The 22,174-nt window shown below is 46.0% G+C and overlaps 1 protein-coding gene across 1 annotated transcript; it reads left to right on the top strand.

Moving 5' to 3' along the window:
• Positions 1-1,732: 1,732 nt before the first annotated feature.
• On the top strand, positions 1,733-22,112 carry DHX33 (DEAH-box helicase 33). The gene is made up of 12 exons (XM_008156734.3): positions 1,733-2,052; positions 3,457-3,617; positions 4,480-4,707; positions 4,903-5,073; positions 7,534-7,719; positions 8,360-8,471; positions 9,791-9,950; positions 10,118-10,206; positions 12,478-12,605; positions 12,997-13,200; positions 15,402-15,488; positions 18,288-22,112. Exons 1-12 carry the CDS (start codon positions 1,779-1,781, stop codon positions 18,594-18,596), a joined length of 2,109 nt encoding a protein of 702 aa, XP_008154956.2. The 5' UTR covers positions 1,733-1,778; the 3' UTR covers positions 18,597-22,112.
• The last annotated feature ends 62 nt before the right edge of the window (positions 22,113-22,174 follow it).

The following is a 22,174-nucleotide window of genomic DNA, read 5'->3' as shown; positions in this document are numbered from 1 at the left end:
ACTGGTGGCTGCTTCTAGAGTCAGGAAATGTTCTCTATGAAGAGGTTATTTTACTCATGCATATTACCTACCTGGACTCGTAATCATGTGGAGCACATGTCTTCTTCATTAGCTTACTCGGGAAAGCACACTGGGAAAAAGGACCGAGGTCTGTCTTTTATATACTCCAGGTCCATAATTTGAGTTAACATTCAGTTATTGCTATGGTTTGAATATTTGTGCCTCCACCCCAAATTCATAGGTTGAAATCCTAATCCCTGATGTGATGGCATTAAGAGGTGGGGGCCTTTGGGAGGTACTTAAATCATGAGGTAGATTCTTCATTGATGAGATTATTGCCTTATGTAAAAGCTCCAGAGATCTCTACCCACTTCTTTCACCTGAGGATACAAGAAAGAAGCAGCAATGAAACAGGGAGAGGGCCCTCAACCAAAGGCAACCATCTGACACCTTGATCTTGGAATCCAACCTCCAAAACTGAGCAATAATTTTCTGTTGTTTGTAAGCTACCTAGTCTGTGGTATTTTGTTAAAGCAGTTCTATTTGGTATTTTATTTTCCTTTTTTGGTTTTGGATTGTCTTTCTAAATTTTTAAGGGCAAGAAGTGAAATTTTGTCAATTCTTAAACACATATTTGCTGTTAGTTCAACATGTACTTTTTCAGTAACCCCTGATCACTGTACTGTCAGCAACTAAAGGAAAATTGTCTCAGATCTAGAGGAAGGGGAAAGGAGAATTTTTAACAGGTTTACAAATATAAGTGTCATGGATATGAACTTCAGAGGATGCCTGAAATCCTTCATGTGGGTTGAAGCTTATGATGAATTCTTTTTATATAATTTCCTGTATGCAGAGCAAATGGACTGCTTGCCAGTCTTTCTCTGTGAATTAGAAAATCGTCTAAGAGCTTTGAATATAGGAGGTGATGGACAAACTAATTTTAACCTACTTTCCCTTGCTGCAGTTCCGAATCTTCATTGATTGGTGTTCGTGTGATGGGTGTTGGCAAGCACTGTAGAGGACTTCAAAGTCTGGCAGGAATAGTTGGAGAAAAGGAGGGGAAAATACAATTTTAGTTCATTAAACTCCCTCTTTCCCTGCTTGTATTACAGGAACAGGCCACTCCATTTGGGATAGTCATTTTCTGAGGAGAATATAGAATTACTAGAAAATATATAATACTTTTCCTTTTCTGCAACGCAAGATGATCACGAGTATCCTTTTCAACATTCTGATTTTTTTTTTTTTACATCTGAATGACTTTAATCTCGGAGGCTTAGTTTCTTGTCTGTAAATTGGGGATTAATAGTATTAAATTGCTTAGAGGATTAAATAATTGCAAATGTTTGTATTCCTCATTGATTTTTAAACATTAAGCACTTTCCTTGAAAAGCGAGTATTACTGTGAGAGGAGAAGGGGAAACGCGTGTTTACTAGAATTAGTATTACCAGTACAATAAAACTGGAAGACCGCTTTACTAGCCAAGGAAGGTTAAGGTCCCGAGGAACCGTACACCCCGTCTTTCGCTGTGGTCGCTCCGGACCCTTTTCTTGTTGTACCGCTCTCCTCGCCCTCAGGAAGTGAAAGCCTTCCCAAGCTCCCAGTGCATGCTGGGAGTTGCAGTCCCTTTCCTAAAGGCGAAAGGAGGCCGTGAGGTCTCCGTTGGTCGCCGGGAGTGGCTAGCACGTGGCTGGAAGGGGCGGCGCGTGCTGGCACCCGGCTCCCGGGAGCTGCGAGCTGCCCGCCCTCGCTCCTCCAGTCTCTGCGCCCTCCCGCCATGCCCGAGGAGGCGGGCTTCCCGCCGCCTAAGAGATTCCGGCAGGGCCTTGGGCCTCCGAGCCACGACGGGAGGCGAGTGGTAATGCTGAGTGCGGGCGGCGGCGGCGGCGGAGGAGGAGGAGGAGGCCGGCGGCGGCAGCCGCCCCTGGCCCAGCCCTCGGCCAGTCCCTACCCCGAGGCCGTGGAGCTGCAGCGCCGGAGTCTGCCCATCTTCCAGGCGCGGGGGCAACTGTTGGCCCAGCTCCGAAACCTGGACAGCGCCATCCTCATCGGTGAGTGGCCGCGCGGCCAGGTCGTTCCTTGTTCTCTGTTCCTGGCGCTGCGAGCACATTCTTTCTTAGGTGCCTCTCATCCTCTTTGGTTTGTCTCCACCAGAAACTTAACCGCCTTTTGGGTGCCAGGCCGGGAGAGGGGCCTCGGAGGAGTCTGACAGCCCTGCTCTGGGGGTGCTCACAGCCCGGTGGGAGTGAACGGGTGGAGGGGCTTACCGGGGGCTCTGGGCAGTTTGAAGGGTGCATCTGAGCCAGACTGGGAGGAGGCGGCGGGGGAGGTGGTCCCCAAGGGGGGCATCCTCCGGGGGGAGAGCTTCGTGAGAGGCGAGTGGAGGCGAGAAGCAGTCCGGTCGGTCTGACGGGAAGTAGCAGGGTCTGGTGCACGAACTAAAAGGCGGAGTTGTGAATTGGAGACCAATTATAAGGGGCTTTGATCCCCAACATTGAAGTCAAAGGAGCTTCTGAAGGACCGAGAGGATGAGCCTCCAAACAGTGGAAGGAGACCCAAAAGAGCCTACAAATAGTTAAAGGAATAAGGGATAAGAAGCGGGAAGCCCTGGCCGGTTTGCTCTGTGGTAGCAGCATCGGCCGCGGACTGAAGGGTCGCGGGTTGGATTCCGGTCAAGGGCATGTACCTGGGTTGCAGGCTGGATCCCCACCAGGGGCGTCTGCGGGAGGCAACCAATCCTTGTGTCTCTCACATAGATGTTTCTGTCTCTGTCTTTCTACTCTCTAAAAATCACTGGGGAAATAGCTACCTAATAAAAGAGTAATATGCTAATTGACCGTACCTTCGTGATGCCCACCAGCCAATCAGGAGTGAGTATGCAAATTAATCCAACAAAGATGGCGGGTTAATTTGCATACACAGGCACTGAGTGGCTAGGGGCAGGCGTTCTGCACCACCCCAGCCACTCTGGGCCTCTGGGCAGCGTGAACAAATTTGAATAAACTATCTTAGAAGCCATATTTTTATGTACATCTTTAATTTTTCCTTAGAATCAGTTCCGTAAGTGCAGTTTTGGGTCAAAGGGTATAAACTTCTTAAAGATTTTTCTGATATAATTTGGCCTTCTGAGAAGCAATTCCAGTTAACACTCCACCAGGAGTATTTGTGAGTACCCAGTTTCCTGTGGCTTTATCAGAACTTAGAGTATTTTTTTAAAAATTATTTTTATTGATTTCAGAGAGGAAGAGAGAGAGAGAGAGAGATAGGAACATCAATTATGTGAGAGAATCATTGATTGGCTGCCTCCTGCGCACCCCACACTGAGGATGAAGCCTGCAACCCGGACATGTGCCCTGACCAGGAGTATTTCCTTTATCTTTCTCTTCTGACTTTGATACATTTTGTTGGTGAAATTTGTTTCAATTTGCATTTAAATGAGACTTTTTTCTTTCCAGGGGAAACTGGCTCTGGGAAGACCACTCAGCTCCCTCAGTACCTCTATGAAGGGGGCGTTGGGCGCCAGGGCATCATTGCTGTGACCCAGCCTCGGCGAGTGGCGGCCATCTCTCTTGCTACTAGAGTCTCAGATGAGAAGAGAACTGAACTCGGGAAGCTGGTACCTAATTTGCTTCTTTACAAAAATTTCTCCCTCCCCTGCTTTTATTTTTCTGAACAAGACTTTTTTTAAATTTTTAATTATTTTTATTGATTTCAGAGAGGGAGAGAGAAAGAGAATCATTGATTGACTGCCTCCTGCATGCCCCACACTGAGGATCAAAACTGCAATTGAACTGTGACCTCCTGGTTCATAGGTCAATGCTCAGCCACTGAGCCTCGCCAGCTGGGCTGAGTAAGACTTTATACAGAGCAAGCTTCTTTCTTGCCACAATTGTCTAGGTCTTTCTCAGAGTTTCTTTACCAGTTTCTAAGAGACCAGAGAGTCTGACAGGCTATCAGACCCATTTGCTTTGCTTTCAAAATCTGTTGGCGAGTTGAAGAAATTAGTTGTTTTCCTTGAGCATTTTTAAGGCTTCAGTATCTCTGTGTCTCTCTAGAAAAATTTAAAGCATTAAATTTTTGAGAATGAGTCCCAGAACTCATTCTCAAAACTTATTTTCATTTGTATGTGCGTGTGTGTTTATGTATTTATTAAATTTTGATTTATGTGTGTGTGTGTGTATGTTTATGTATTTCACTTAAAAACATCTTGGATGTCTTTTCATATCATACATAGCTTCTCTTGAAACAAGTAGCTGGGGGTAGGAGGCTAGTTTTAAATTCTTGGTCATGCTAATTATAATTGCAGTTAAAGGTACATGCCCACTGTCCGTGTCAGCCACCAGACTGCCTGCTGCCGGGGGAGCAGGGCAGGTCAGTGTTGGTCTCGTTCACTGTGACAGCACAAGTGCCTGGCCCGGTGCTGGTTGCCTAGTGGGTGTTCAGCATGCGTTTGGTGAATGAATGATCGCTCTGCCCAGGTTGGCTATACAGTGCGCTTCGATGACGTCACCTCAGAAGACACCAGGATCAAGTTCCTGACCGACGGCATGCTTCTGCGGGAAGCCATCTCAGACTCCTTGCTTCGGAAGTACAGCTGCGTCATTTTGGATGAAGCCCACGAGCGGACCATCCACACTGACGTGCTCTTTGGCGTGGTGAAGGCCGCACAGAAGAGGCGGAAGGAGCTGGGGAAGCTGCCTCTCAAAGTAGGTGCAGCGCGCCCGGGAGGAGGCCCGCATTTCTCCCTCCGTGTTCGCCTTTGCCCGTCTGCTTCAGCACCGGGGACCGAGTTCACCGTAGTGGGAGTGACGGGTTCCATCATCTGCTTTTAGAGCTTGGGAGGGACAAAGAAAGGCTGTCGCCACGTTTGTTCCCCTCTTCCTCTTCCATCTCGTACCCAGGTGATCGTGATGTCAGCTACGATGGATGTGGACCTGTTCTCTCAGTATTTCAATGGAGCTCCTGTCCTCTACCTGGAGGGTCGGCAGCATCCAATCCAGATTTTTTACACCAAACAGCCTCAGCAAGATTACTTGCACGCCGCACTTGTCTCAGTCTTCCAGATTCACCAGGTATGGGATGGGGGCCGAGTCCTGAAAGGTCTGTTTTACCTCACAGTTGGTAGGGTACTCAGCCTTGGATACTGAATGAAACGACTTGGTGAGCCATGTCATTAAGATGAATCAGGAATTTGGCCCTGGCCAGGTAGCTGAGTTGGTTAGAGTGTCATCCCGATTTGCCAAGGTTTCAGGTTTGACCCTCAGGTCAGGTCACATACAAGGAGCAACCAATGAATGCCTAAGTATGGGGACAACAAATTGATGTTCCTCTCTCTCTCTCAAATCACATAAAAATTTAAAAAATTTTAAAAAAAGATGACTCAGGAATTTATTTACCATGTCTCTTTCTCTCTGTCTCTCTCTCTCTCTCTCTCTCTCTCTCTCTCTTGTATCTCTTATTTTCTCTAAAAATAATTTAACTTTGACCAGTATCTTTCCTCACACTGTCTCCTTTGTTACATGTGATGCTTTATGGTATTTTCTGCCTCATATTAAGAAAACGTTGGTATTGACCCAGTTTAGAGTTAAAAAAAAACTGCATTAGAGAAACATTTCAAATCTCTTCTCATTGTATTAAACAATCATCTCATTTTTATTTGTTTAATGTGTATAAAATTGACTGTTTTTACCTTCCCATTTGCTTCCTGAAAAAAATCTAGAGGCAGACTTTTTCAAATTAATTTTTTAAAGTGATGTGTGTGCAGTTGGAAGTTTAAAGAGTTAAGTAGTTAATTTTAAAAGGCTCACACAAAAAAATTACTTTTACTCCCCCATCCCAGATCCTGCACTTTAGATTAACCACTTTTAATTTTTAGCTGTTTCCCCTGAATATTACTTTCATATTTCTAAAATAACCTGCTTATATTGTTATTTGTTGACTTACTGATATTATGTTAATTTTTTACCATGGTAGATGAGGATTTAGAAAAATCCCTTCTCTACCTCTTGCTTCTCTCCTTCATCCTCTCAACATAGTTATATCACAGTGTACTTTTTTTTTTAAGTTAGATAGTTCTAAATTTTATTACTTGCTCTGCCACTTACAAACTGTGTGGACATGTAAAGTTTGTATTTGTTCTTAAACCTTAGTTTTCTCAAATGAAAGGTAAAGGTAAAAATTCTATCCATTTCAAGTAGCTAAGATGATAGTTCCACCTCGTCTGGAGAGGAAAGATTCCATGGCTAAAAATTCCGCAGTGTGTTTTAAATCTAGTGCCATATTTACAATTTTAGGTTCCTACATTGCTAGCAGTACACCACCTCAGTGCCTCATTCCATGCACACACAGTTGTATAAGTTTTCTATGTATGGCTAATTTTTTCCCAAGTGGTCCAAAGTCTCATATGCCAATCATGAATATTTGTTATATGTTCAAACATATTCCACTTTTCCCAGAGTCCTTTATGCTGCTCTCCTGGGCCTCTGTGTAGCTGTCATCCTGGCTCTTTCCTCTGTCATCCTCCCGTGTTGAATCCCATTACAGCACCCGTGTCTTCCCAGCCTCCTGGCTGCATCGGGGAGAGGAGGAGACCTGGGTGGGGGTTAACCACACTGTGCTCAGACTTGGAGCCAATCCCTGGATTTCCTCCCTCCCACAGCCCACCTCTGTGTTGCACCCAAGTCCTGAGCCTCTCTGGCTTCTCTGGGGAAATTGGTGCATCTCTTGTCACTATTCCCTTTAGCAGGCACCCAGCCTGGAAGGTCCTCTGCCCAGCCCAGTCATGCACTCCCTTCCCCCATCTCTTCCATCTTTCAAAAATGGGTAGACACTTCTAATCTTTTCTTTTCTCCCATTGTGTTTGTCTTTCTGGGCTTATAGCTTTACTGTCATCTTGATAGTATTTGGAGAAGGTCAGTTTGCCTTGTTTAACTTCCAAAAGCCAACCTGAGGTGAGGCTTTTACATGAGTGGCAGCTGCAGGTGCATTCAGATACATGTAGCTTTGATGGATCCTCCCACTGATGAAGTTTTGACTTTTAGATTTCATCCTTCTGTGTGTCCCTCTGAACATTTGTCCTGTTAATACTGGCTAGCCCAGCCAGTGTAGCTCAGTGGTTGAGTGTCAATCTATGAACCAGGATGTTGTGGTTTGATTCCTGGTCAGGGCACATGCCTGGGTTAGGGGTCCTACTCCCAGTAGGGGGCATGCAGGAGGCAGCCAATCGATGATTCTCTCTTATCATTGATGTTTCTCTTTCTCTCTATCTCTTTCTCTGAAATCAATAAAAATATATTTTAAAAAACAGTGGGCAAAAAATACATGTATACCCACATAAATATGTATTTACATACTTACATATACTCACATGTTATTAAGCATTTTTTCAGTTATCTTATCAAGTACTTTACAAGTATACCTGAACAGACTTCAAAGATCAGGTGAATAAGTGTCTTGTTAACTGGCTGTTCTTCCCTTTACAAGGTGAAGCGCTTCTGTTAAAGCCTAATGATCCCACTTTCACTTTTGTACAGGAAGCCCCTTCCTCGCAGGACATCCTGGTGTTCCTCACTGGCCAGGAGGAAATCGAAGCCATGAGCAAGACCTGCCGAGACATCGCAAAGCACCTCCCCGACGGCTGCCCCCCCCTGCTGGTCCTGCCTCTGTACGCCTCCCTGCCCCATGCGCAGCAGCTCCGCGTCTTCCAGGCGGCGCCGAAGGTGCGTGCACCACCTCCTCTGTCCAGCCCCAGCCCCAGGGACGCACGCGGATCCTCCAGTGGGGCCTGTAGGTATGCCTGGCACCCGACTCCAGATAAGGTATATGGGGCAGGATGCTCAGGCACAGAGACAGTAGCTGAAAAGCTGCAGGAATATAACACATAGCTACAGCTGCAGCTCTCTCAAGGTAAGAACAGGGAAACAGTTGTCAGGGGACCAGCGAGAGGGAAAAGGCAAAAGCTGAAAGGTACACACACTGCCTCTCATCCTCTCGGGAACTGGCAAGGTGGGTTATGATCCCATTTAATGAGCACCGAGGCCCAGAGGGGGGAAGTAACTGCTCCAGGGACACACAGTAGGTAACTGGCAGCGCCAGGGTTCCAGCCCACATCCACCTGCTTCTGAATCTTGTGCCTGTGCCGCTACATCTCATCGCCTCAAAATAAGCTTTTAAGACTGGAACATCCCCTCTCTCCCACCCAGTTTAATGGCCCACCATCTATATTGATAACTGTCATTAGTAACAAAGTCATCTTTTCTTGATCATGAGTGGATGATGGAAATTAATGGTGAGGACTGTTTTAAAACTTCTGAGTCATATGTGTGTCATACAGCTTTCTGGTTTTCTTCCTCCTTTTAGGGCTATCGCAAAGTGATCATTTCAACCAACATCGCTGAAACCTCCATAACCATTACAGGAATAAAATATGTAGTTGACACGGGCATGGTTAAAGCCAAGAAGTATAACCCTGGTGAGAACTTGTAGCTGATGACTGTCTCTCCTGCGTGTCGTGAGCAGCCACTGAGTTTCCTGTGCTCCCCAGGTTTCCCCCAATGAGCATTTCATGTTTGTAACTACCTGAGATTTCGGTGGCAGGCCCCAAAAGTGCGAGTGCAGGGGCGGGTCCCGAAAGGGGACCTGAGACAGGTATGCGAGACGAGAAGGCAGGGTAGAAAGAGAAGGCGAGGTTTAACAAACTTGGGAACAGGTGTCTGAGGCCCTGTCAGAAGGTGGGTGAGATGATGGCACGAGAGCCAGAGATAGCCTGACACCACATCAAAGGCTCTCATCGGAACTTTGAGCGTGGTGGGGTCAAGCTCCTGGTTTCCCAGAATTCCCTGGGCTGGGTGAGGCACTAGCTATTCCTGAAATGTATGCTCAGTGGGAAGTTCCTTCAGTCATTTTTCTTCGTGTCTGTTGTATACCTTGCTTCATTCTACAGAGGATTTGAGGCAGCTGAAATTACCACTCCCGGATATTTAATTGAAATTCACTGAGTGCTGCCTTTCACTTGTGTGTCTCTTAGAGATAACATGCGGTAGGGCTTGGTTCTCAGTGCCTGGCACAGAGTGTAGCTTTATGAAGAAAATCTGTCTCATTTACTCCTGCAGTAACACACATGGTCTCTCTTATCACGGAGGGGGGAGGGAGGATACAGTATGTATACAGGGCCTGGAGGCATTTCATTTCTGAGTCATTGATAAGGTGACAGCTGTCCTCGTTTGCCAGAGACTGTCCTGGTTTGGTCACTGAAAGTCCCAAGTCCCAGGCCAATGGGGTGGTTGTTAACCATGTGATCTAAGCCAGACCTCTGAAATTTACTTTCCTGTCCCCTGCTATAAACATGAAGTTTTTCTGATGTTTTATTTTTTTAGTGTATTTTTATTGATTTCAGAGAGGAAGGGAGAGGGAGAGAGATAGAAACATCAATGATGAGAGAGAATCATAGATCGGCTGCCTCTTCCATGCCCCACACTGGGGATAGAGCCGCAACCCGGGCATGTGCCCTGATTGGGAATCAAACCATGACCTCCTGGTTCGTAGGTCAACCATTGAGCCACCCAGCCAGGCTTTCTGATGTTTTAATAACAGATTTCACAGTGTCCAGTACCAGGCCTCGTTTCCTGCAGAACAGTCTGGTTTTGTGCTTTCTGCTTTAGCCTTGAGTTTTCTGACTCGGTAGTGCAGAAGGGATCACTGGTGCTCTGAGGAGTGCTCCCTTTGTCCGCACTGTAGAAGCAGTTTATGTGAAGGATGGGCAGACACTAACGTGGGCCACTCGCCCTCCAGACAGTGGCCTGGAGGTGTTAGCTGTGCAGCGGGTGTCAAAGACGCAGGCGTGGCAACGCACCGGACGCGCTGGCAGAGAGGACAGCGGCGTCTGTTACCGGCTCTACACAGAGGATGAGTTTGAGAAGTTTGAGAAGATGACCGTGCCAGAGATCCAAAGGTGGGCCCGAGATGCCCCGCACCCCTCCATTTGCCCCTCACCTCCCTCCCTGCTTGCTCACGTCTCCCCGGAGCTGCAGTCCTCACTGACACGCCTCAGGGGTGGTTCTGACTCGCCGGCTGGAGGATCAGGGGGAGGGAACAACGCACGTCTCTCACTCTGCACAGGTGTAACCTGGCGAGCGTGATGCTGCAGCTCCTAGCCATGAAAGTCCCCAACGTGCTCACCTTCGACTTCATGTCCAAACCGTCTCCAGGTGAGTGGAATCTTCGGTGGAGTGGAAGATTACAAGTAGACAAACGACAGCAAATGGACTCTCAAAAAAGTATTTTAGAGGTGTCCTTTGGTTTAGTCTGGTGGAGAACATTAACTGTCAGAGGTGTCTGAGAACCATGAAGGGTAGATTCGGTGCCATCAGCACCATCCCAGCACAGAGAGTGGCTTCGGGATTGTACTTCTGCCAGCAAAAGGACTGAAAATACCAAGACATGGTTTTCCTTTTCTTTTTTCCCTCTTTTTATTAAGTGAAGAAATAGAATTTTTAAAATATATATATTTTTTATTTATTACAAAGAGGAAGGGAGAGAGAGATAGAAACATCAGTGATGAGAGAGAATCATCGATCAGCTGCCTCCTGCACACCTCTCCCCGCTGTCTGGGGATGGAGCCCGCAACCCAGGCATGTGCCCTGACCGAGAATCGAACCATGACCTCCTGGTTCATAGGTCAGTGCTCAACCACTGAGCCACGCTGGCTGGGCTGTTTTGTTTTGCTTTAAGTAAAAATTGATGGGTATACAAGGGTCCCACCCCCGATCTTCAGGTTCTTAGTTTCCTGTTCCTAGAGCAATCCCTGACCATTTTCTAATGGTCTTCTAAAGAAATTCTGTGCATATGCAAGTGTATATGTTGTCTTTTAAAACACAAATAGCAGTACACATTGTGCACTTTTCTACACTTACCCCCCCCCCATTTTATTGAGATATAATTGACATACATCACTGTATAAGTTTAAGGTGAACAGCTAATAATTTGCCTTACATAGATTATGAAATGATTACCGCTTATAAGTTTAGTTAGCATCCATCATCTCATATAGATACAATAAAAAGAGAAAGCAAAAAAAGAAAAGAAAAACATTGTATTTTTCATTGCTAAATTTCTGCACACTAAGGAAGACACAGGTAAGGTAGCAGTGGTAAAACCAGCACCCGTGCACCCTCGCCAGTGCCGTGAAGCCCCGCACCCTCCAGCCACACTCGCTGCCTCCCCACTTCCTCAGGGAGCCGCCTCCACATTTTGTTCGCAGTCCCTTGCTTTTCTGCCGTGTGTGATTCTGCGGGTGTGTGTCCCTAAGCAACGTGCTGTTTCTGTTTGCATGTTTCTGTGTCAGTTCCTCAGTAACCTGCCCTCCTCATTCATTCTCTTTTGTACGGTTTGTGTTGATGCATTTTCACCACCGAGTGCTATTGCATTCTATGAATAAAGCAAAATGCACTTAGCCATGCTCCTGTTGACTGGCACATTTGTGCATTCTTTTGGCACCTAATATATTTTACAGATCGTTTCCTCTCAGTATGTATGTAGTTATTACATCTTAGGAGAGCGTTTTATTCTTTAGTAGGTAATGCATTTGCATGGCTCAAAGTTAAAGACTATAAAAGAGTGAGTAGTGAATAGTGGCCTTCTCAGCAGGGGCCCTGGAATTGATGTGGGGTGTGTGCTTCTAGAGACACTGGTCCCTGTCCATTGTGTGAGCACGTCTGTGGGGAATTCTTATTTATTTATTTATTTATTTGATATTTTTTATTTGTGGGTGAAATTCTTAATTAAGTGTATCATTGCTGGCCTTAAAATTTACAAACATATTGCCAAATCGCAGACCATTCTTCTTTTCGTTTTTGGGTAAGAGAACATGTATGTGTTAAATCACAGAGGTAGAAGAAGTAATTTCTACAGGAAATGGGCTTAGGAAATGAGTTCTAGAGGTAAAGGAAGGGTCCTTGGAGTGAGGGAGCTAGTGATGGCCTTCCTGGGACGGGGACGGGGAGAGGGAGGCCCACGCGTGCTCCCAGGAGAGAGCCTGCAGACCATCCTTTAAAAAGGGAATTGAGCCCTGGCCGGTTTGGCTAAGTGGACAGAGCATTGGCCTGACCACTGAAGGGTCCCAGGTTCGATTCCGGTCAAGGGCGCATGCGTCCTTTGCAGGCTTGATCCCTGGCTGTGTGCGGGAAGCAACAATGGATGTGTGTCTCTCGTGTTGTTTTTCTCTCTGTCTCTACCCTCCCTTCCACTTTCTCTAAAAAGCAATGGAAAAATGTCCTTGGGTGAGGATTAACAAAAAAATGAAATAAAAGGGAATTGAACTGAAGAAGTGGTGCGTTAACAGCTTTGAAAGTGTGTCCCGGGGACAGTGGTGGTGTGATCTCTGCTGTGGTTTGATCAGTTGTGAAGTTACCAGAAGTACTGAACTAGTTGCAACTTCTGTTTTGGATTTTTGGCTCCTTCTCTATGTCTCTGTTTTTCAGATCACGTTCAGGCGGCCATCGCCCAGCTGGACCTGTTAGGTGCCCTTGAACACAAGGATGCGCAGCTCACCCTGACTCCACTCGGAAGGAAGATGGCAGCATTTCCCTTAGAGCCCAAATTTGCCAAAGTAAATGATGCCCTCTCTTCAGTCCCCTTTCTGTACATTACAGGTTAGCCATCCCCAAGTAGACTTCTAAATCCAGTGCTTCTAGATTAACCTTCACTTTTCTCCTAAATAATTGTCCTCTCCTACCTGTGTCTAACACTGACTTATGTTCTGTGTGGGCTTAGAACTCATTTTAAATCATGAGCCCTACCCACAAGGAGTTTGGAATCCTTCAGGAAAGACAATCATTTGTTCTACAAACAAGTGAAGTAACATTAACACACAGTCATGGTTTTACAAACGCCTGCCCTTTAACGCCTTAGAAGGGCAACTACAAAAGCAATATACAGGAATACTGTATTCAGAGCCAGGAAGAATTTTGGTTAACGCAGTTTTTAATTTTGACTTGCAGACCATCCTCCTGTCCCCCAAATTCCACTGTACGGAGGAGATACTGACCATTGTCTCCCTGCTGTCCGTGGACAGCGTCCTCTACAGCCCGCCCTCCCGGCGGGATGAAGTGCAGGGCGTCCGGAAGAAGTTCATATCCAGCGAGGGCGATCACGTCACCCTGCTCAACATCTACCGGACCTTCAGAAACTTGGGTGGAAATAAGGTGCGCTTTCTCGTTCCTCTTCCCCAGCGCTGCCTCTTTTCGGGAATGTCGGCCTTTCTTCGCTGAATCACCTAAAGAGCCACAAAAAGGATGTCAGATATCGTTTCAGAAAGATCTCGTACAGGGACAGTACCAGGGAACAAAGGCGATTTCTGCCTTTTGCTCCACTGTGTTTAACTCGTATTTAATGTGGACACATTAGTTCAGTAGTTAGTGACCAGTTTCTTAGCTACAAAATGGGTTTTCCCCACCTGCCCCTGACTTTCTTCATGGTAGTTTTTTCTTGTATGATATTTCAGTTCTTCAGACCAAGATGGAAAACAGCAATATATTGTTTCATTTATCAGTAAAATCAGTAATTGTGCCTTGGTGTGCGTGCTTAACTTGCTCTGCATTTTAATGCAATCAATTCTTTAAAAAAAACCAGCACCCACTTTTAGCAGTTGTGAACATTTTGCTCTGTTTGTCTCAATTTATTTTTAAGGACATAAAACGCTGTAGATTTTATGCAGCAAAGGCCTGCACTGCTCCTATCCCTGGTCCCTCCTGCCTGTGAGCCCTCTGTCCTGAGGGTGGCGTGTGCTCCCATGGGTGGCCGCATACCCTCACTTCATATCTGAGCATGAGATGCTACAGATGTTTGCAGCTTGTTTCCACGTGCAGCTTCCTGGAAGGAGGAGTGTGGGAGGAGTGTTTCTCTGGGGTCCACTCTCGGAAGTGGACCTGCTGGTCTTGGCAGCTGCATCCAGCTTTCCCGGGCAAGCACGTGGCTCCCCAAAGCTGTCAGCCCCTCTGCACTCCCCCTAGTGATGTATGAGCTTCCTTTTCCACCACCATCTCCAATGCTTAGTTAAAATGCCTTTAACTTTTACCAAGTAGATGGATTAGAAATAGTATCTCAGCTGTTTCACTTACTTTGCCTAGATTCCTCAAGAGACTGAGAATCCTTATATAAGATTATTGGTTACTAGTCATTTCTGTTAAAACTGAGTTGTCTGTTCATAGCCTTAGTCTATTTTCTACTGGACTATTGGTCTTTTTCTTACTGATTTATAGGAGGTTCTTTTTTATAAAATGTTTTTATTTAGTGATTTTAGAGAGAAACATTGGTTTGTTCCACTCATTTATGCATTCATTGGTTGATTCTTATACGGTATGTGCCCTGACCAGGGATCAAACCTACAACCTTGGCATATCGGAACAACGCTCTGACCAACTGAACTACCTGGCCCAGGCCTGTATTTTTTTCTTTGTAATATATTTCTTTATTGATTTCCGAGAGGAAAGGAGAAGGAGAGAGAGATAGAAACATCAATGATGAGAGAGAATCATTGATTGGCTGCCTCCTGCACACCCCCCACAGGGGATCGAGCCCGCAACCCAGGCATGTGCCATTGGCTGGAATCAAACCTGGGACCCTTCAGTCCGCAGGCTGACGCTCTATCCACTGAGCCAAGTTGGCTAGGGCCGGGACTGTATTGTTTGTTTGTTTGATTGTTTGTTTGTTTGTTTGTTTGTTTTTAAAAACATCCATGTGAGAGAGACACATCGATTGGTTACCTCCTACATGTGCACCAACCAGGGCCAATGATTGAACTTGCAATCAAGGTACATGCCCTTGACCAGAAATTGAACCAAGAGCCTTATGTCCCCGGGCCAATGCTCTAACCACTGAGCAACTGGCCAGGGCTGTTGATTTGTTTATTTTTAATATATTTTTATTTATTTCAGAGAGGAAGAGAGAGAGAGAAACATCAATGATGAAAGAGAATCATTGATTGGCTGCCTCCTGCACACCTCCTACTGGGGATTGAGCCCACAACCAGGGCATGTACCCTTGACTGGAATTGAACCTGGGACCCTTCAGTCCACAGGCTGATGCTCTATCCACTGAGCCAAACCAGCTAGGGCTGTTTTTGTTTTTTAATATATTCTGCAGATACTTACCTTTATTGGGTGTGGTGATGCAAACATCTCAGCCTGTAGCATTTTTCATAGTGACTTGACATAAAAAAAATTTTTTGTTTTACTTTTATTTAAATTAATATTTTTTCTTATGGTTTATGCTTTTTGATATAAAGATATTTTTCTATATTTTGGGCAGCTAAAGTTTTCCCTCTAAATTCAACTCTGTTCTAAAAATTATATTATTTTCATTATAGAAATGAGAGGATTGAGATATCTCTTTTTCTCCTGTTCAGGATTGGTGCAAAGAGAATTTTGTCAACAGCAAGAATATGATGCTAGTAGCTGAAGTCAGAGCCCAGCTGAGGGATATCTGTGTAAAGGTATTCTTTCTTCCTACTTGTTCTTTGAGGGACTAAGCTTTCACTTTTTTCTAGGTAAAAATTTTTAATTGCTTATAGCTAGTGGTTACAAAAGAAACTCTTATTGTGTGAAAATTTTTAAATAAGAAAGAAAGTAAAAATTATCCACACTTCCATCTCTCACCATTTTGGTCTGTTTCCTCATAGTCCTGTTAAATGTTTTTTGCATACTTAGTTACATTGTATGTATAATTTATATTCAACTTCTGTAAACTGCAAAAATATTTTCCAATGTTATTAGAATCTATCATAAGATTTTTTAGTAGGAATGTATTTATTCTTTTCAGATTACATAAGTAGTGCATAATTTTTACAAGTTGATACAATGCAGAAAATAGTGATATAAAATGCAGAAAGTTTCAAAGTCTCCTATAACTCTGCCTCTCTAAAGATAAACCTCCATTAACAATTTGATGTAGATCCTTCTAGAATTTTTTCCTGTGTATGTGTACATATACACATGGATACATATACATAACGTTTTCTTCAGAACATAATTGTGATGCACACTTTGTTTTACAACTTGCTTTTTTCCATGTGGTAAACATTTTGAACACTTAGTGAGTCTGGGATATCTCTCAGTGTCTTTATATGTGCATCTTACTCTTTTAGTGACCTCATAGCTTTTCATTGTGTCCTCCACATTTTACTTACCCAAGCCCAAGGGGGATTGTTTAGGTTATGTCAGAATGACCATCCTCCTACATATATGTTTGTGGCCTAGTGCAATAGAATGAATGATGAATTCATGGATAGTGACATTAGGTCTTGATAGTTATTGCCAAATTGTCTACCAGAAAGTGTTCTGTTAGCTTATATTCCCTCTCAGAGTAATGATGTTTTAAAGTCCTGTGTATGTTGATTGTGTGACACTCTGCATCTTACTCGGAGGTGGGGGTAGTTTTGTGAGCCTCTCCTGTGGTTGAGCACAGGAAGTGCCCATGTGCTGTCGTAGACATCGCGGCTGACTGTCTTCGTGTGTCAGGCCTCGCTGGACAGCCCCGGTGCAGGCTGTCTGCGCGTCCCTAGGAGAGCTGTGGCCTGCGCCCAGCCTGTGTCTGCTGCCAGCGGCCTGTTGTTAACACTTGATGCTATTTCTTCTCGAAGTAGCCTGTTGTGTTCTGAATTTTACACGTTTTCCCAAACCCCTCTTGCACTTGAACAGTTTGCCTGCCAGACCATCTCAGCCTCGTGAGTTTTCTGTTTATTCATGACAGTAGGGGTGGTGCTTCGCTGTTCTGATGGAAGAAGCCTTAGTGACTAACCACGTCCACTTTATATGCCGGACACTGGCCAAGGTCCCAGAGGGTTACAGCTGCACTAAGTATCTCGAGGAACAATCTGGAGGGCCAATCCGACATACATATACACATATATCTCCTGTGGGGAGCCAATGATAATTGTAATTATAGAAATGGTTTATGAAGTACTTATTAATGCAACATTCTAAGCACTTTTCATGTGATTGCCTTATTTGAAATCCTCACTTCACCCTCTGTAAGGTTGATTCTGTTATTATTCCCATTTCACCAATGATGAAACTAGAGCCCAAGGAAGTTAAGTCATTTGCCCCAAGTCACAGAGCCAGTGAGTGTGGAGCTGGCAGCCTGGAAGGAGAGACCAGTTAGCAGTGGGACTCTGGGCTTCCTGGAGGCGGTGATACTGAGCTACCCCCTGACAGATGAGGAGATAGTGTCTTCCTCAGGCCAGGATCAGCTGATTGCAAAGAACAAGACACCTTGAGCCACCTTAAAGGGGAAAAGGGGGGATAAAGAGGTGCCTTTGGAATCTGGGCAGGAAGTAGTCCAACCCCAGTCCATACAGGGACTGACATGAGGAACCAGAAAAGGCCACCGGGAGCGAGGGCAGCTTTCTGAGTCTGCTTGCCTCTTGTTTTGGGTGCTGTCTGCCTGCCTCCTTCCCCTTTTCACCTTCCGCCTCAGCACAAGCGACCGCCTTCCCTGGCCTCCATTCAAAACACTAACAGGGATTGCTCCGACTCCAGATGCCCGGAGGAGGGAAGCTGACGAGTGTGGTCAGGCAGTGCAAGCCACTGGTTGGTTCCGCTGTGGCCTGGGGTGTAAGGTGACGTGGCCCCTCAGCAAGGGTGGGAGCCAGGAGACTGACCACTGCCGCTGCCGCTGCGGAGCTGAGGGGTACTCCGGCTCCTTGTGGTGCACATGTGAAGGCCCCTCCCTTCTAGGAACAGGCCTAGAGGGAGAAGGCAGTTGAGGACCTCAGATGCTCGGGAAGGCTCGCTCATTCACACGTCACAGTTGGAAGCCTGCATTGCTTTGCCAGGAGCAGTAGAGACTGAAGGTTTTCGGGGTGAGGAATGACGGGAGCTGGTAGAGGAAGATTGCTGGCGGCAGTGCGTGCGATGGATGGAGGGAGGAGACGAGGTGGTCAGTCGAGGGAAAGGCCTTTCCTTCCTGCAGCGTCCTGGCCGATGTTTCCATGGGGACAGGAGCTGGCTCTCCATGCCTGTCTGGCTTGGCCCCTTACATGACTGTCTCCCTCCTGGTCCTTACTCGCCAGGCTGCAGCTTTCCTAGTTTCAGTTCACCCTCCTTCCACTGCACCTCCTCCCCTCCGGGCTGGTCACTAAGGTATTTGAGGAAACACCTCCAAATGGCAACTTCCAGGCCGTTAGGCTTGCAGTGTGGGCTGCGTGTTGGGTGCAGTTGTTCCAAATGCTGTGCAGTGCTGAGCGGCGTGTATGTGTGGGGCCTTCTCCAGTTCTCGCTTCCTCCTGAAACAGATGTCCATGCCCATGATGTCATCCCGAGGGGACATGGAGACGGTCCGCCGCTGCCTGGCTCACAGCCTCTTCATGAGCACCGCCGAGCTCCAGCCAGACGGGACCTACGCCACCACAGACACGCACCAGCCGGTGGCCATCCACCCCTCGTCCGTCCTCTTCCACTGCAAGCCAGCCTGCGTCGTGTACACCGAGCTGCTCCACACCAACAAGTGCTACATGCGCGACCTCTGCGTGGTGGACGCCGAGTGGCTGTACGAGGCCGCCCCCGAGTACTTCCGCAGGAAGCTGAGGGCCAGCAGGAGCTGAGCCACGGCCTGGGGGCTGGGCCACAGCGTCCTCCTAACTGACTGCCCGCTCGGCGCCTAGAGAGGCAGCGGGTTTTAACCCTCCAGAACCTGCCCGACTTCCTGGAGCTTACACGTGTCTTTCTTTAAACTCCTGAGGCTGAATGAATCATGTAGACGGGTAGATACTATTCATACCTTTGAAACATCAAAATTGTGCTTTAGGTCCTTGCTGGGTGACTTTGGGTGACATAGTTAACTTCGGAGCCCCCGTTTCTTAGATGCCAAAGGGAGCAATAATCCTCATAGGGTTGGGGTCATGAGGCTTAGAGAAAATGAAAGATGAACATTGAATTGTTGGCTTCATCTTCCTGCTTTTTACATAATGTGAATTGAGTACCACAGGCTCCCCAGTTCTCGAGACCAAGGGACTTTCCAGAAGGGGACAGTGGGAGGGCACAGAGCTGTTGTCTTGATCTATTTTAATGTCTGTCTGTACAGAGTATTTTTTTAATCCTCACCCAAGGATATATTTTCCACTGATCTTCAGAGAGAGTGGGAGGGGAGAGACAGACAGAAACATCAATGTGAGAGAGACACATTGATTGGTTCCCTCCCGCACACACCCCAGCCAGGTCAGGGGTCAAGCCTGCAACTGAAGCATGCACCCTTGACCGGAATCGAACCCTTCGGTCTGCGGTCAGTACACTAACCACTGAGAAACCCAGCCAGAACTGTGCAGAGTTTTTTGGGTTTTCTTAATATGTTTTTATTTATTTCAGAGAGGGAGAGTGAGATAGAAGCATCAATGATGATAGCGAATCATTGATCGATTGCCTCCTGCATGCCCCACACTGGGGGGTCGAGTCCGCAACCTGGGCATGTGCCCTGACTGGGAATCAAACCATGGCCTCTTGGTTCATAGGTCAATGCTCAACCACTGAGCCACGCTGGCTGGTCCAGAGTCTTTCAATAGAAAACATAAGAGGGTGAGATCTGTAGACGTTTTGGTGGAGAGGTGCTGGCCGCTCCTGCTGAACCTCTTCCTCAGGTGAGGACGCTTGCTGCCTCCAAGCAGAGGAGTGGAGCAGCGCCTGCGGGTTGCCGAGCTGAGCATCTTCGTCCTTGGTGCTTCTGTGGCGGCCATCCTCACCTGCCCTTCCGGGAGGCGTGGACGTTTCCTGGGTGAAGGTTGATTTGTATCTTCTGAATCCTGCCAGGTGTAACTGCGGGAAACTGGCCCGGAGGGTGATGGCCCCAGCATACAGCTGCTGTGTCTCTGTAATGGCACGCAGAATATGTGAGCAGAAGGAACGACTCCAGGCTACATTTCAGCCACTTCTCTTCTGGCAGGGCCACTGGTCAGAGAGCTGTTGGGGTGGAGGGAGAGACGAATGGTCCATGAGAACCAGGCAGCATTGGCTCACCCCATTCACAACATCTGGCGGTTATATTCTAGCTTTTATTTATTTTATCTTCTTTCCTCCTTTGGGACTTGGGCACAACCTGGGTTTGTTACTTCCTAACAAAGTGGCCATCGCTCTCTAACCCTAGTGTCTACATTTCTCAGAGGGAATTGGTGGTTCTCCGCCCTCTCTTCCTATCCTCTTTTTTTGGGAAGGGAAGAGACATTAACGGTCCTTCTTAGCTATTTAGTTACCAAAAGTGACTGGATGTCTTGTCCTAGAAGCAGCCAAGATTTAGCCTTTTTAATGTGCTTAATTGGTCTAAACGCGTGTGCAGTATTTTGGTCATTATGCACAGTGAGCCATGCCGCTTCTGTGCGAGGGGCCAACTGAGAGGCCCTGCAGGGGCAGCGGACGGTCTCTGCACTCGGGATCCAGGGCACTCCGAGACCAGCCTGCTGAGCTCCCGGGGCCCGTCCCATCGGTGCGTGTCTGCCCGCCGCGTCTGCTCGGGCTTCCAGCACGCGCTGGGGCCCCGAGAAGTCCAGCTCTTATGTGGTGCTCAGGCACTTGACACTTAATTGTTAGAAATATTTACGTTTAGGCCAAATAGGATTCAGCAGATCCGGTGTACCCTATCTCAGTGATTTCCAACCTTTTCCGTCTCATGGCACACATGAACTAATTCAAATTCTGCGGCACATCAAAAAAAATATTTTTTGCCAACCTGACCCAAAAATTAGGTATACTTTTGATTCATTCACACTAGACAGCCATTGTATTGGCTGTTGTCTTTTTTTTTTTTTTTAATCTAAGGGAAAAGAGGTCAGTGCCCCTAACTAGTCAGGTATTGCATGTTTTAAAAATTCTTGCAGCACACCGGTTGGAAAATCGCTGCCCTGTTTTATTGAATACTTAGACTTTTAGCAGGCTCTTCCTCAGATTGACTTGTTTTTACTGTTGCTAACTTTCTGGAAAGTTTTTCAGAAGGTTTTTAAAGTGTATTTTTCTTATTTATTTAATAGAGGCCTAGGATGTTTAGCCCGACTTGGTAAGAGAAAATGTATTTTTAATAAAAAATTAACCATGTTGGTAAAAAAAAAAAAAAAAGCGGGGCGATATATCATGTCCCTCCGCAAATTCTCTCTCTTAGAATAATTGTGTCCAATTGAAGTACTTTAAGAGTTTCTGGAAAATGTATATTCTTTTCTAAGCAGGAATAAGGGATAGATAGCTTCTAAGTAGCTTTAATGTTTCTGTACAGAAATATGTTTATCACTGTAACATTCTGGTAGACCTTTAATACAGTAGCTTTTTATTGGGCTTTTTAAAAAGTTATTTTTTAACATAGCTGCTCAGGGATTACATCAGATTGGAAAACTCATTCTGACTCCACATGTCCTACAAAGAAGTAAATGGTTATTTATATTGAGCTGCAGGGGATAGTACATTTTAAACTTAAGAAAGTTGAATGTTTCACAATGATGTTGCAAAGTGATCTTGAGCTACTCTTTTTCTATTGGTAAAACCTCTTTTCCTGTCTGCAATCCATGTCTGGGTGAATCACCAGCTCCCATGAGCAGCTTCATGTAAATAGATGCACTCCAAGCAGATTGCATGCCTGCTACCGGTGTTGATCTACTTCCAGGAATCGTGGCGCGTGGAACATCCGAGCAACACAAATTCCATTACAGGGAAAGAACTGTAAAGTTCTCTCCCGACACCTGGTCCTTGTTAATAACCCTTACTTAATTAATGTTGCATCTCTGCTGGTTGTAAAGAGATGCCAGAATGGAGACAAGTTTTTGCTCTGTGGGTAAAACCTTTATTTAAATCCATTTAATCCAGCATCAAGAACTGCTTGGAACTGTGGCCAGGCATCTAAGATACCATTCCGTGAGCATATAAGGGAGCACTGCATCTGTCCAGGGAAGCAGGATTCAATTATATCTTATTTGTTCAGAACGTAATTTGCAGAGGGAAAAACACAGACAAATCAAGCTGGTTCAGGTTTATGGTGTACTTAGAGAATCTGATGTCATTCAAATAGACATAGCTTTACAGAAACATCTGTTCTTGTATTTAATGCTCAAATTTGCACATGACTATCAAATTAATTAAAAATGAATCTTGTACATGATGTGTGTGGCTTTCTTGGGTCTCTTTTTTCCTTATTTACAGAATGCTGTTTAGA

This window comes from Eptesicus fuscus, chromosome 20 (genome assembly GCF_027574615.1).
Source record: "Eptesicus fuscus isolate TK198812 chromosome 20, DD_ASM_mEF_20220401, whole genome shotgun sequence".
NCBI classification, from domain to species: domain Eukaryota; kingdom Metazoa; phylum Chordata; class Mammalia; order Chiroptera; family Vespertilionidae; genus Eptesicus; species Eptesicus fuscus.
Note: the sequence above shows the minus strand (reverse complement) of the source record. Positions and strands in the feature narration are given on the sequence as shown.